Source organism: Taurulus bubalis (genome assembly GCF_910589615.1).
Source record: "Taurulus bubalis genome assembly, chromosome: 16".
NCBI lineage: Eukaryota > Metazoa > Chordata > Actinopteri > Perciformes > Cottidae > Taurulus > Taurulus bubalis.
This window is the reverse complement of record NC_136604.1, coordinates 16661208-16677195: the sequence shown is the minus strand read 5'-3', so window position 1 is coordinate 16677195 and position 15988 is coordinate 16661208. Positions and strand designations below refer to the sequence as shown.

At 40.8% G+C, this 15988-nt stretch overlaps 2 protein-coding genes across 2 annotated transcripts; both read right to left on the bottom strand.

Moving 5' to 3' along the window:
* Window positions 1–672: 672 nt before the first annotated feature.
* LOC306748900 (sodium-dependent neutral amino acid transporter B(0)AT1-like) lies at window positions 673–6598 on the bottom strand (the record flags this gene model as incomplete). The annotated part of the gene is made up of 12 exons (XM_079232131.1): window positions 673–813; window positions 1014–1176; window positions 1370–1529; window positions 1618–1822; window positions 1911–2067; window positions 2245–2373; window positions 2468–2580; window positions 2658–2768; window positions 2859–3040; window positions 3140–3277; window positions 3357–3497; window positions 6400–6598. The coding sequence occupies 12 exons, from the start codon at window positions 6596–6598 to the stop codon at window positions 673–675; spliced, it is 1839 nt and encodes a 612-aa protein (XP_079088257.1).
* Window positions 6599–9348: 2750 nt separating this feature from the next.
* LOC306748510 (sodium-dependent neutral amino acid transporter B(0)AT1-like) lies at window positions 9349–14865 on the bottom strand (the record flags this gene model as incomplete). The annotated part of the gene is made up of 12 exons (XM_079231684.1): window positions 9349–9507; window positions 9632–9794; window positions 10018–10177; window positions 10310–10514; window positions 10598–10754; window positions 12129–12257; window positions 12401–12513; window positions 12591–12701; window positions 12792–12973; window positions 13078–13215; window positions 13295–13435; window positions 14667–14865. 12 exons carry the CDS (start codon window positions 14863–14865, stop codon window positions 9349–9351), a joined length of 1857 nt encoding a protein of 618 aa, XP_079087810.1.
* Window positions 14866–15988: the final 1123 nt, after the last annotated feature.

Sequence of the window (15988 nt, the reverse complement as noted above, 5' to 3'; positions counted from 1 at the left end):
TACCCTGACTTCCCAATCTTTGCTTACCCTGGTCCTTCACACTAGTCCAGAGCTGCTCCACCTCCTCCATAGAAATCAGTCAGGAAGTATCTTGTGTCCAACCACACAACATCTCCGTTGTATAGACAAGGCACAGCAGCTTTCCATCTGTTGCATGGAGGAGGAAAGAGGACTCCATCCACAGAGACAAGTGGGCTAGAGCTAGGCAGTGATAGCTTAGCATAAAAAAATCCTTTCAAAATAACTCTGTTAGAACAGATGGACAAGGGGAAACAGCTGGCTAGTCTCTTTAGAACATCTACATTTCACTTATTAGCATGTTATATTTTGTTTGTTTAATCCATACATATAGGGTATCTTGCTTGCTCCATTTGTTGTGCCTCGTTTGATCTGGTTCACCTGGCTTCTACTTCTGTGTCCTGTCAGTGTGAGGTCGCCCTCTTGTGGGTAGTTTAGCTGCTTTACATCTTTTGTCTAAACATGTCAAGGCCCAGAAACACAAAACTGACAACAAAGCGCTAGTGCAGACAAATACAGACTAATGCGTTGTTTCATGTCACCTCATGTCTATAATTAAAAACATCGGTCAATGTGTTTCTTTTAATTTGAAAACATGTTCTAGTTGAAACACAATATACATTTAAGAGACATGGCACCTTCTTTCAATGTATTTTATTTCTTCATGCACAAAACATAGACCAATCTACATAATGCATAGACAGGCACTGCCAGACTGGGGACTCCCGCCAAAAGAAAGACAACCGCATTTATCCATGAAGGGTACGGCACTGTTGCCAGAGATGGGAACTCCTCCTGTAAACCACAAAACAGTATAATTTGTTACAACTATATACTTTACTTTAAACAACTTTTACCATACATTTTTTTGCAAAGATGCATTATTAAACAAAGAGGGAACCAAAAGGGTGATGCTGTTGCTGAGGTCAGAACTGATACACCCAAAAATAAATGAACACTTTATTTAAGATTATACTTGTAGTTTGTGTGCTTACAGAGTTTGGATCCCAGACTTTGTAAGTGAGCTTTTCTTGGGTTTGTGTCACCAGGTAGAAAACTAAAATAACCAGAACGATTAGAGGACTAATGAACCTCCATGTAACCTGCCAGAAGATGTTGGGTTTATAACCGACCATGAACTCCAAGTCTGCATTAAACCTGCCACACAAGAAGGGTTTGATTAGCTTTGAAAAGTTCATCCTTGTTACACAGGGTTTAAATAGGTCAGCCATCTCCATAAAGATTTAATCAATAACAGGCACAAATTTATTTTGCAGCAAATATCAAGAAGAAAGATAACAAAAACACAGATCAACAATGTGTTGCTATAATAGTCTGAGTAAGAACTAACCTGTCTATACCGTAGATGTACACAACAGCTATCATCTCAAACAATCCAATGGTCAGAAGTGGAACTGATCCAGCAAAATTGTCAAAGAGAGTTACCCAATAAAGCCCTGAATACTGGGCAAACAGGAGACAGATGATGAATGCGACAGCGCATGTTATTCCTGAAAAACACATGCAGGAATCAGACAATCAATAAATCCAAGGTCGCGAAGCCAACGTGTAGATTGATTTAACGACAAAACAGAATACCAGTCAGTGCTTCCTGGGGCCATTTTTTCGGTAACAAATTCAGATCTTTCAATGGGACCACCACTCCCTCAATGTTGCCAAACAGGGTTGAGATGCCCAAGCAGAGAAGCATCATGAAGAAGAGAACAGACCAGACAGGAGAACCAGGCATCTTGGTGATTGCTTCTGTGAACACAATGAAGGCCAGACCTGTTCCCTCCACTCCCTGCACACACACAAGTTAGTAACAAAGCAAATAGAGAAAACTGTTGAATAACTTGGTAATTTGATAGATATTCATCAATAATAGTCACCTCACTGAGAAGTGTCTGCATGTCACATGTTTTGATGTCCAATCCAAGAACAGTATCAGGAGAGGAGCTGTTGAGATGATTAAGAGCTGCCTCGTAGTTGCTTGTAGTGATGCTGTCTTCAGGAAGCTCAAACGCATTTAATAATGTCAGGATGTTACTAGGGAGAAAATATGTAACAGATTAGTGACTCTGGATTACTGGAATTCAGATTTTTCAAATTGATCTTAATACAATACTCACATACATACATTGAAAGTCACTTAAGTGCTACCTTATTCCATGCAGAATTGTATTCAATGTAACGCATAAAGCTTCAGTAGAACTGACTACTCACTCACTGATACATATGTCATATTTCTCTGTGGCTCTGAAGCCAATGATGGTGTAGGTGACTGTGGCAGCATAGATTGAGGTGAAGCCAGTTATTGCTGTCAGGATCACAGCATCTTGCATGCAATTGTTGCTGGGAAATCAGGGAAAAAAGCAAAAGATTCAAGACAAAGCATGTTTGAGAATGACTACTATCTCGTGACAGGGCTTCTATAAATGCCTCTTACTGAACAGGGTTGTAGCTTGAGAAGGAGATAAGGCCTCCCCAACCTAAGCTGAAGGCATAAAAGACCTGAGCACCTGCATCCAGCCAAGTTTTTGGGTTGATCAACTCATTGACCTGCAAGAGTGAGGCGTACATTGTGAAGTGACGCTGTTAGTTTTATCTTTTTTTTACGATAACGATTTGAAACATACGTCTGGTGTGAAAAGAAACGTTATTCCACTCAGGGAGCCTTTAAGAGTGAGTCCTCGAATCAGGAAGATGGCCAGCACTATGTACGGCAGAATGGCTGTGACGTACACCGCCTGAGGTCATGACAGGAAAAGAAAAATATGAAATTATTTGAACTATGGTGATTCAAGAAAGCCTTTTGTTTTTGTGAAGGTTTGACAAACCTTGCCTGAAGTTCCGATCCCCCGTATGTAGCAGACACACATGACTGTCCAGGCTGCTAGCAAGCAGAGTACTATGGGCCAGTGGATTCCTCCAGAGTCTGCTATAGAGGCCGAACTATTCAAAGTCACTCGGTAAAAATAGTAATCCACAGTAGAGCTCCTTTGACACTCTGGAACAAATCCTAAAGGGGCAAGAAACAGTCATCTGCAAGTGTACAAGTTTACATCTGCATTCTTGTAGAGTTTGAGTGCTTAATGAGCATCTGTGTATATTAAAATACCTGTCCCATTGTCATTGAGAGGACACTGGGTCCAAGGCAGTGGGTCCTGAAAGGAATTGAAGAGATACCAGAGGATCCAGGCTATTAAGGTGTTGTAGTAAAGTCCAACCAATAAGGAAACCAGCATGGATGCTATACCTGATCAATGAAATCATAATCTGATGTTATTATATTGCCTCTGCATTGGCCAATTTGTTCCAGAGAATATTGTACTTACCAACACCAGTTAAATAAGGGTTGATGGCTCTCCACACTCCTACGCTGCCTTTCCTTAGACGCTGGCCGATGGCAAACTCCAATAGCAGGAGAGGCATTCCTTCCAGCACCAGCAGAATCAGGTAGGGAATCAAAAATGCACCTGAAAAAGTATAGTCAGAAGTACAATTACAAATCTATAGATAATGTTGCATTTATTACAGTAGTATACCTTTGCACCGTCATAAATAGGAAAATGTTTTTTTAATGCAATCGACTCGCTCATCCTGCCTACCTTACTTAATTACTCTGCTGTGTTTACAAATCTATAGATATTGTTGCATTTATTACAGTAATATACATTTTGTCAGTGGTGGTCCGTCAGGGACAGCTAAGCCTTCTCTGCTGGCCTAAACAAAACAAAGTCATAGCTATTTTATAATTTAATTGTTCACAAATGCACTACATGTATTCTAATTATTTTTTCACTATTAGCTTATTTTCTCATCGAGCTCCTGTCTTCCTCTGTTGCTCTGCTTCCAGCCTGCAGCGCTGCTTCTAATGCAGCTTTTTTTGAAGGAGAGCTCTTATCCAATCAGATTTCACCTCTATGTCTCTATCGAAGCAGAGCCGCCCGAGGCCTTCTAGCTGGCCTTTGCAGATTAAAGTACATGGGGACATTATCATTGATTGTCATTAGTCTTTAACCAATCAGATCTTTAGTTTGACATGCTGGGCATATTCTTTGGGGCCAGCGCCTGCAAGTTGTCCTGGAAGTACATCAGCATTAGCATGCGCTGTGATTTGTCAGTGGGCCTGCGTGACTTTAGTCAACAGAAAGCTACCTAGCTGCTAGCAGGAGTAAGAAGAGTTCAGGCTGAAACATAAGAGAAGTTATGACATGTTTAGTCTGTTGCTTGTTTTAACACTCAATGGCTGAAGGAGGAGGAGAAACAGACTTGTTGGCAGATTTAATGACAACGCCTTTCTCACGGAGGGTTATGGGCATGTTTGGCAGTGACGATCCTCACTGGCGTCCATGAAGCGCACCGATAAACTGTACAACCACGTAATTGAACTATTTGTTAACAAAGAGAGGCGGATGGACTTTGTCTTTATTAAGTGAACAGCAACTGGTGAGTGAACTGCTTTTTGTGTTGAGCGCTTGGCTCTCCGCTTCTTCTGTGCCATCTGATATCATATACATAAATACGCCGCAGCGCCTCTCACCCAGTGGTGGGTCGTCAGGGCCTGCTAAGCCTTCTCTGTTGGCCTAAACAGAATCACACAGTTATAGCTATTTTTACTATAATTAAAAGTTATATCTATTTTATAATGTAATTGTTTTTCACAAATACACTACATGAATTATATTTATGTATCCCTATTAGCTTATTTTCTCATTGCACAGCTCCTGTGTCCTATCTGTTTCTCATGCCTGGGCCCTGTTTCTTGTACCTGGCTAAACAAAGTCAAGCAAATGTCCTATTATCCATCTTAAATTAGCGAGATGATTGACATCAGGCTATCTGGGTTTCTTCATGGCTGATCCGCGCTGAAGCGGTCTCATTAATTCTAGCCAGACGTCAGTCATCTGGATAAATGCGGGCGCCTACTCCTCTTCAGAAGGGATAATAATCGAGCACTGACACCACGATGTTCTAGCAGTACAATGGCAAATAAACTCAGAGGAACCTCTTTTTATTTCTCTGCTGAGAAGCAGGAGATGAACATGAACGCATATGAGGAAGTCAATACCGTATTCATTCACAGCAAACGCGTTGCGAATATTCCAACGTTTTTGCAATGTTTTTGCCGTGAACGCAACTTTAACAGCGCCCCCGCTGCAAGACATAAGCGTCGCTAATATATCAGACAAGTTAAATGCGTCAGTGTTGGGAAAATGTATCGGCAAATTTTAAGTGCTTCATCAACCAAATCAATCAGATTATATTTACGAATAAATATATACTTATGAGGATATATGTACTGTATGCGAGTATGAAACATGTACTATATATGTGTATATACATGTATGTGCAGATTACCATATAACTAGGAGTTTGAATATGTGTATGGGCGGATCAGTATGTATGTATTATTCATAATCAGAAATTCAATCAATTGAAGCAGTGAAAATAAATTGTGTGTGATTCTCTGTATTCTTATCACGATCACCTTAATCATGTTCTACAATAATGATATGTATGGTGTACTAATAACAGTCATATAATTATGAGTGCTTTCAACACGTCCATAAGTTTCTTAATTGACTGATTGATGTCACCAAACAACTCCTCCTCTACCAAGGATCTGAATTTCTCAGCGGGTGAGAGTCTGTGTCTGTGAGACGGGCGATCGGGCCTAGGTATAAAATGCACGGCCCGCCACTGCCTTTTCTCTCATAAATATGAACTTTTTTTCTTTGTAAAGATAATGACCTAAATAATCAGAAACTGCAAGAAAAATCACAATAAATCAAAGCCTTGGGGAATTACCATGTAGTTTTAGTCACAGGAAGGGCGTCTGAATGACTGATGCTTCCAGCGCTACAGCAGCAGCAGTTTGATTCAGCAACGGCAGGACGGCAGTGATGACGGGCGAAGCATCTCAACGCCGATTGGCTTTCGCAACTCAGCGTCACGCAACTTTTTTGCCCGAGTTAAAATATTTCAACTCGCACAAATGAGGTGAATTTTTCGTCAATGATGTCGCAACCATTCGTGTCTGTGCATTGACTTTGCATGCAATCTACTTTCGCAACGCTTTTGGTGCGAATGCAGCATGAGGACGTAACTTTTTTCCTAAACTTGATCTTCATCTGTACACTTTCTTAAAGCGAATACAAATGTGTGCTATCAGATTTCTAAACTGAACGCAATAGTACTTTTTCAAAGGTACAATAAGTCCTTCAAGGAAAATCATATATGAAAGGTATAAAAATACCCAAAAGGTACAGGCTATTCATTATTACCTCAACCACACTATAATTTGTTGAATAATCATTCAAGAATTGACTGTCCATAATAACATGATTTCCCTTCCTCTTTTTGATCTGAGCTTACCTCCTCCATGACTTTGACACAAGTAAGGGAATCGCCACACATTGCCAATCCCAATGCAGAAGCCCACACAGGTTAGGATGTACTGGGCTTTGTTGTCCCACTTGGGCCTGTCCCCTGCCTCCTCCTTCTCCATCCTGTCCAGGTCCTCATGAGAAGGGATCCTATTATCCAGTCCTGGGTTAGGAAGTACCAGTCTCATGGTCACCAGACTGAAGCTGAGAAGTTACACTGTCGGTCGTGGAAGTCAAAGTGAGCTCTTAGTGTCACGCTGCAATTCTAAAACACGTTTATGGTCTTTTACTTTATCTAGTGCAATTCACAGATAAGCTAATGCACACTCTGCGTTTCTGTTTTCACACTACCGTTTAGTCAACCGGTTTAATAATACATTATAAAAATACTGTGGAATCCGGAGATCCATTCCTGGGTTAAGAAGTAACAGTCTCATAGTAACTGTGTCTGTGACTTCCTGTGTATTCTTTGAAGGCAGCTGAAAACTGTTCGACTTGATCGCAGTTTTTTGTTAAAGCCCCCTGATAATTCCACCTGCTCTCGTCTACTTTCCAGGCGAGTTGCAGTTCATCTCGAACAAACCTAATTGTCTGTATGATCGATATGTAGCACAAAGCATTCCTGTAAGAAGTTTATGACCTTTACCTTTATCTGTTGCTGGCCATATATTAGCCAAGTGCAAACTCAGCCATTCATTCAAATGCAGAAAATGTCATGCCAATCTGCTTTCAAACTGTAAAATAAGTAATTCTCATGCTTAATCATTCACCTAATTTGTCTAAAAGGTTAAAAGGGATCCCTCCCATTGCTTTGTTAATTTGTTACTCAAGTGTTTTATTTTGAAGAGGTTTATTCATAATCATTGTCAGTGTTAGGACCAGCTATGTAGAAAGAGACTTGGATACAGCATTGGAAGTTTATGAAAGTTAGTCAGTGGCGCATAAAGCAAGAAGATCAACTGCAGATAATTCAGATACAAATTACCCAGATCTATTGACAATCTTCTGCAACCCTGAGCCCAAAGAGCAAACCTACAATAGCTTTCTTTCCACTGTGGTTCATGGAAGTCAAAGTGAGCGCTTACTGTCATTGTACAATTCTGAAACACGTTTATGATCTTTTATTTTATCTTGTGCAATCCACAGATAAGCAAAAGCACACTCTGCATTTCTGTTTTTACACTACCGTTTAGTCTACCAGTTTATTAATACATTATACTGCCAGAGTTCAGTAGCAAGATAATTAACACTTTCCCCTTACAACAAGAAGAGCCTGGATTTGAATCCACAGTTACAAGCCATTACAGACTGAGGTACAGGCATTGTTGATATTGAACGGAGTCCTGCTCACAGTTGTTGGTTCAAGAATATTACAAAGATTATGTGAGAACTATTGAACTGAGAGTTTTCCGAATTGCCTCTAACTGCACAGCTGGCAGTTGCTTACTTAATAGATTTTCACCTGGAGTAGGCGGTGAGACATCCAAGGGGAAGAACACCTGTCCACCTGCCTTCAACCACATCACAGGATTAATGAAACCAAGGCTGGATTACCATCTGGGAAAAGTGGGAAACTGGCCTAGGTACCCAGAACTCCAGATGCACTCAATAAAGGTGTGTTTCGACAGATTGTGCAAATTTATTTGCTGCTTTGCTTGGGATTCAGCACTAAAATACAATACCTGAACTGATGAGGGCCTTAAGGTGGGTCCTGCTTCATTATCTAATCTTGAGGCCCAACCTTGAATCAGGTATTTGTGTTGAAGACTAGTTTTAGAGCTTAATTATTTCAATTGTGTGTATTAATGTTGCGTATTGGGCTGCACGGTGGTGTAGTACTGTCACCTCACAGCAAGAGGGGCTGGGGTTTCATTCCACGATATCGGATGAGGGGAGTTTGCATGTTCTGCCCGTGGCAGCGTGGGTTCCCTCCGGGTTCCTACCACAGTTAAAGCAAATGGGAGACTCTAAAATTGCTTCTGAATGTGAGCGTGAATGGTTGTCTGTCTCTATATGTGACCTGTGATGAACTGGCAAATCATGAGACTGATATTTTCTTTGAGTAAAAGAGAAAATGTTTATGACTCAATATTTATAAACTCCCTAAAAAGTGGTTTTCCATGAGTATATTTTAAATTATGTCATATGTAATTATGTGTCCTAATGCCCAGTACCATTATAGCTGTACCCAGTAATTATTAAATAGGTACTCAGTAATTTTAAACAATGGTTTCAGGTTAGTGTATATGTAGTCCATTTGCAATATACAATTGTTAACCCCTTGTTCCCTAAATTATTTCCCTTCTCCCTTTTTTTTGAGAACCTAGTGGTTCAAAAGGATGTACCAAGCTGACTTAACAATGATCTTTTAAAAGGACTCAGTCATAATAAGCCCTCAGTACATGGAGAGGTATATGTTTTGTGAATCATTAGAGGTACATTCATTGAGCAATAGGCAAAGTTCAGTTCGCCTGGGACATATTCGCCTGGGGCACGTCATTCCATTGTGGCTATTGATATATTTACAAAATAATAATAATCGAAAATGACTTTGATTGAATGAACTACAACTGAGTGCTTGAAGCAGGGATTTATTATTCTAGTAATAGTAGTCAGTTAACATCTGAACAGCTACAGTCTTTTAAACATTGCTGGGTGGTGTCTCCCTCTCCTGGGAAATGTGTTGCTCTACATCTTCTGCTTGTTTAAACATTGATACAAAGAGCGTTGCATTAATTTATATTGTGGAGCGTACTGTTCCTTAAATGGAACAGTAAGCTGTCTTGTCTTTAAATTTGGAGGAAATACAATTGCACAAAACACACAAAATATGATCAGAAATATAGTACTTTACCTAAGTGCATCAATACAACATCAGTATTGTACTTTAAGATCCATGCATTTTGGTGTATTCTGAAACATATTCTTATTAAACAGTTTAGGACTTATTTAACACCATGGTTTTCTTGCAGAAAATAACAAACAGCCTACATAATGCATAAACAGGCACTGCTAGACTGGGGATGCCCGCCAGGAGAAAAATGATCACGTTGATCCATGAGGGGTACGGTACTGATGCCAGAGACGGGAATTCCGCCTGTAGACCAGAAAACAGTATTAGTGCATTTGGTATACAATGACTGTCCAACCAACTGCTGAAGTATGGTTTTAGACTAACTAGTTGTTTATTATATGCTGTACCACAGCGCTTGTGTGCTTACAGAGTTTGGATCCCAGACTAAGTAGGTGAGCTCTTCTTGGACTTTTGTCACCAGGTATAACACTAAAATAACCAGAAGAATGAGAGGACTAATGAACCTCCATGTAATCTGCCAAAAGATGGACGGCTTATGTCCGACCATGAACTCCACATCATCGTTGAACCTGCAACACAACAGAGTTTTGATTAGCTTTGACAAGTTTTGAAATGTGTCATGAAGTGATCCATGCTACACTGGACTTAAATAGGTCGGTCACACAGGCCCAGCCTTATGCTGCTCATGCTGTATGGTTATTTGCAGCAAATATCAAGAAGAATGATAACAAAAGATGAATAATGATAACAAAAACATATATGGTTGTTAAAATAGTCTGAGTAAGAACTAACCTGTCAATACCGTAGATGTATACAACAGCTATTATCTCAATCAATCCAATGGTCAGAAGTGGAACTGATCCAGCAAAATTGTCAAAGAGAGTTACCCAATACATCCCTGAATGCTGCGCAAACAGAAGACAGATGATGAAGGCGACAGCACATGTTACTCCTGAAACACACATGCACAAAAACAAGGCAAATTGCGTTAAAACATAAGCCAGAGACAAACACCACAGATGTTTATTCATTGAGGAATGAAAAATTGGCAAACTGATCGAGTTGATTAATAAAACCCAATTACCAGTGAGTAACTCATGGGGCCATTTTTTTGTGAATAAATTCAGATCTTTCAGTGGGACCACCACTCCTTCAATGTTGGCAAACAGGGTTGAGATGCCCAAGCAGAGAAGCATCATGAAGAAGAGAACAGACCAGACAGGAGAACCAGGCATCTTGGTGATTGCTTCTGTGAACACAATGAAGGCCAGACCTGTTCCCTCCACTCCCTGCACACACACAAGTTAGACACAAAGCAGAGCAAAACAGTGAATAACTTGGTAATTTGATAGATATTCATCAATATAGTCACCTCACTGAGAAGTGTCTGCATGTCACATGTTTTGATGTCCAATCCAAGAACAGTATCCGGATAGGAGCTGTTGAGATGATCAAGAGCTGCCTCGTAGTTGCTTGATGTGATGCTGTCTTCAAGAAGGTCAAACGTATTTAATAATGTCAGGATGTTACTAGGGAGAACATATGTCACAGATTAGTAACTTAACATTACTTTACTGGAATTTACATTCAGTAATTCATTTCACTTGTTCAATTCAATTTAATACAAAACTCACATCTCCATCCATACATTGAAAGAGTTAACTATCTGGTTGCTGTAATCATTCCTCCAGTCAATACTCACGATACAGTGGCCCCTTCCTATAGTGTGACTGCAATGTAAAAGGTGGGGGACAACATCTGCAGACCTTACCAAATGCAGAAATGCATGTCAAAGGTTAACTAGAGCCTTTCCATATATGTCCCACTTGCTAGCTAATTGCTGCTACTCTGACAGTGTGGTTACCACCAAGCCCCCAGAAAGAGCGCCATATTTTAAGCATATTTTGCATAGTGGACAAATAGTGGAATTACAATTTCTAGATCTAAAGGTTTTTTCCCCACAAACTTACATTGGGAAAGAGTCATATGTAACTCAGCAGATACATTTTTTGGGTCAATCGACTTCCTATTACAAGCACATAAATAGCCCTTATTAAAACTAATAGCCGAATCGAGTTATCGTGCCAAGTCCCATCCTGTGCAGCATTAAAGCGCTAGGATTGGCCAGTCATCCATTCTTGCAGTGGTACTGGTGACCAAATTTGTTAGTGTCATGAGTCATGGCCAATGACCTATCCTGACCCTAACTACTCAAGGTCAATGCCTAATCTATCCTATCATCTCTCCCTCAACCAGCTACACAGGGTGGGTCTTACCAAGAAAAGCAGTGGGATTCATAATAACGCATAACTGAGCCGCAGAACGAGGCTGGACTGCAGAAAGCTTGACAGAGTATGCCAGGCAGACACTCAGTTGACAACCTCGTCAACCAATCAGCTAAACTGATTGATGCTAGCTAGGGAGACTTACTGGAAAAGTGGCTGCCTGTGTCCAGAACAATGCACGCAACATTGTGGCTGCTAACTCTCTATTGCCTGTTTGGCACAGCTGGCGATAATGATGGATTCAACCTGTTTGTGTAAAGGGTTATTGTTGCAGCTAAGCAGTTTGTTGTGCACTTCCGCCACAGAACTAATCTTAACTGAACTTAATTTGTTCTTTGCTAGATTGTCTTGTCTTGTTTTTTGCTAATGTAACCTTGTATGTGTGCATCGCTGTCAAGCCTTTGGAGTATCTGTTTCCCGACTACATCTTGTTTCCCTCGTGTGTGTACTTTGTCAAGTAAATTCTCCTTACAACTCTCTCTAGTAGTCGTGCTTTTGGGTTCAGTTCCCCGTACTTGTAATTCTCACAAAAGCAGCATTTTGGTGTTTGGCAATTACTTGTAAAAAAAAAAAAGGCCCACCTAATCTTTTGACATTCCACATCCTGTGAATACTTACTCGCTGATACAGTTGTCATATTGCTCTGTAGCTCTAAAGCCAATGATGGAGTAGGTGACTATGGCAGCATAGATTGAGGTGAGGCCAGTTATTGCCGTCAGGATTACAGCATCATGTATGCAGTTGTTGCTTGAAAAAAGAAATAAGCAAAAAAACAAAGACACAAATTGACTTTGGGTCTGAGAATGGCTATTACCTCTTTTCAATAAAAGTAAGCAAAGTGAGACTTGAACTGCAAATTAAGAACCATAGGACCTTTCAATGTCTCTTACTGAACAGGGTTGTAGCTTGAGAAGGAGATGAGGCATCCACACCCAATACCAAAGGCATAAAAGACCTGGCCACCTGCATCCAGCCAAGTTGTTGGGTTTATCAACTCATTCACCTGCAGGAGCGAGGTATACATTGTGATGTTGCTTTGAGCAATGAGATATAACTTTTCAATCAAGATTTGAAACATACGTCTGGTGTGAAAAGGAACTTCATTCCACTCAGGGAGCCTTTAAGAGTGAGTCCTCGAATCAGGAAGATGGCCAGCACTATGTACGGCAGGATGGCTGTGACGTACACCACCTGTGGTCATGACAGGAAAATAAAAAGATTTCATTATTTGAACAATGGTGATTCAAGAAAGCCTTTTGTTTTTGTGAAGGTTTGGCAAACCTTGCCTGAAGTTCCGATCCCCTGTATGTAGCAGACACACAAGACTGTCCAGGCTGCTAGCAGGCAGAGTACTATGGGCCAGTGGATTCCTCCAGAGTCTGCTATAGAGGCCGAACTATTCAAAGTCACTCTGTAAAAATAGTAATCCACAGTGGAGCTCCTTTGACACTCTGGAACAAATCCTGAAGGGGCATGAAAACAGTCATCTGCAAGTGTACAAGTCTACATCTGCATACTAGTAGAGTTTGAGTGCTTATTGAGCATCTCTGTGTGTATATGAAAATACCTGTCCCATTGTCATTGAGAGGACACTGGGTCCAAGGCAGTGGGTCCTGAAAGGAATTGAAGAGATACCAGATGATCCAGGCAGTTATGGTGTTGTAGTAAAGTCCAACCAATAAGGAAACCAGCATGGATGCTATACCTGAACAATGAAATCATCATCTGATGTTATTATTTTGCCTCTGCTTTGGACACTTTGTTCCAGAGTATATTGTACTTACCAACACCAGTCAGATAAGGGTTGATGGCTCCCCACACTCCCACGCTGCCTTTCCTGAGACGCTGGCCGATGGCAAACTCCAACACCAGGAGAGGCATTCCTTCCAGCACCAGCAGAATCAGGTAGGGAATCATAAATGCACCTGAAAAAGTATAGTCAGAAGTACAATTACAAATCTATAGATAATGTTGCATTTATTACAGTAGTATACCTTTGCACCGTCATAAATAGGAAAATGGTTTTTTAATGCAATTGACTCGCTCATCCTGCCTACCTTACTTAATTACTCTGCTGTGTTTTTCCCCTTCAGGTAGCATGCAGGTGGAGTTGAGTTGGTCATTTGCCTGTGCATCCAACATCTGTGGTGGGCCTTGAAGGACGTAATGTTTTTCCTTAAACCAAATCTGTCCTAAACTTGTACTGTGCACTGATCTGTACACTTTGTTAAAGCAAATACACATTTGTGCTATCAGATTGCTGAAGTAAGCGCAATAGTGTTTCAGCTATACATTAAGTCCTTCACGGAAAATCATAGTTGAAAGGTATACAAATACCCAAAAGGCAATTTATTAGTACCTTGGAGAAACTTGTCCATGCATTTATCTTCAGTAGACTTGACTACTGTAACGGTGTGTTCACAGGCCTCTGTAAAAAGTCAACCAGAAAGCTGCAGCTGATTCAGATCGCTGCAGCTCGAGTCCTCACTAAGACCAGGAAAGTGGATCACATCACTCCAGTTCTGAGGTCTTTGCACTGGCTTCCTGTCAAACAAAGAATTGACTTTAAAATCCTGCTGCTGGTTTATAAAGCACTGAATGGTTTAGGGCCTAAGTATGTTTGTGATCTGCTGCTACCTTATGAACCATCCCGTCCCCTCAGGTCGTCTGGGACGGGTCTACTTTCTGTCCCAAGAGTCAGAACTAAACATGGAGAAGCAGCGTTCAGCTTTTCTGCTCCACACATCTGGAACAAGGTTCCTGAAAGCTGCAGGTCTGCTGAGACCCTCGGCTCCTTTAAATCCACATTGAAGACTTTTCTGTTTGCTGTTGCCTTTAATTGATCCAGATTCAATTGCTGCATCTCACTACTATATTTTATTTCTCAAACTGCACTGCACTTTTTGTTTTTTATTTAGCTTTTTGACTGTTTTAATGTTTTCTCAACTGTTTTAAATCCTGTTTTCCCTGCATTATGTTTTGATGCTTTTAATGGTTTTATGTGAAGCACTTTGAATCGCCTTGTTGTAGAAATGTGCAATACAAATAAACTTGCCTTGCCTTGCCTCAACCACACTATAATTTGTTGAATAATCATTCAAGAATTGACTGTGCATAATCACAAGATTTCCCTTCCTCTTTTTGATCTGACCTTACCTCCTCCATGACTTTGACACAAGTAAGGGAATCGCCACACAACGCCGATCCCAATGCAGGCGCCCACACAGGTTAGCATGTACTGGGCTTTGTTGTCCCACTTGGGCCTGTCCCCTGCCTCCTCCTTCTCCATCCTGTCCAGGTCCTCATAAGAAGGGATCCTATTATCCAGTCCTGGGTTAGGAAGTACCAGTCTCATGGTCACCCTACTGAAGCTGAGAAGTTACACTGTCGTTCGTGGAAGTCAAAGTGAGCTCTTAGTGTCACGCTGCAATTCTAAAACACGTTTATGGTCTTTTACTTTATCTAGTGCAATTAACAGATAAGCAAAAGCACACTCTGCATTTCTATTTTTACACTACAACTTAGTCAACCGGTTTAATAAAACATAAAAAATACTGCCACAGTTTAGTAGTAAGATAGATAACACTGTCCCCTTACAACGAGAAGGATTTGAAGCCACAGTTAAAAGGAGCACTCCACCCATTGCCCAGTTTGAAACGCTACGATGTTCATATAGTTGTATGGCACTTAGGCTGATAATGAAGCAGATAGCCATTGCAGACTGAGGTACAGGCATTGCTGATGACATTGCACGGAGTCCTGCTCACAATTGTTGGTCTAAGAATATTACACTACTGTTGTCTTTAATTGTCTTTTGTCTGTGCTGTCTTTAATATTTTTTTTTTTAAATATTTATATTGTTTATTGTATATTGTGTGTGTAAGAGCAACGTGTAACCAGAGTCAAATTCCATGTGTGTGTAAACACACATAGCCAATAAAGCTGATTCTGATTCTGAAGATTATGTGAGAACTGTTGAACAGAGAGCTTCGCGAATTGCCTCTAACTGCACAGCTGACAGTTGCTTACTTAATAGATTTGCACCTGAAGAAAGCGATGAGCCACCCAAGGGGAAGAACACCTGTCCACCTGCCTTCAGCCACGTCACAAGATTTTTTTAAACCAAGGCTACCAACTGGGCCCAGTGGGAAACTGGACCAGGGGCCCAGAACTCCAGATGCACCCAATACAGTTGCTTTTCGACTGGTTGTGCAAATATTGTTTCAGCTGGTTGTGCAAAAATTGTTTCAGCACTAAAACACAATACCTGAACTGATGAGGGTCTTAAGGTGGGTCCTGCTTCACTATCTAATCTTGAGGCCCAACCTTGAATCAGGTCTTTGTGTTGAACGCTAGGTTTAGAGCTTCATTATTTTAATTTTGTGCATTCATGTTGTGTATTGGGTTGCACTGTGGTGTAGTGGCTAGCACTGTCACCTCACTGTAAGAGGGGTTCAATCCCCGATCCAGCACGGCCG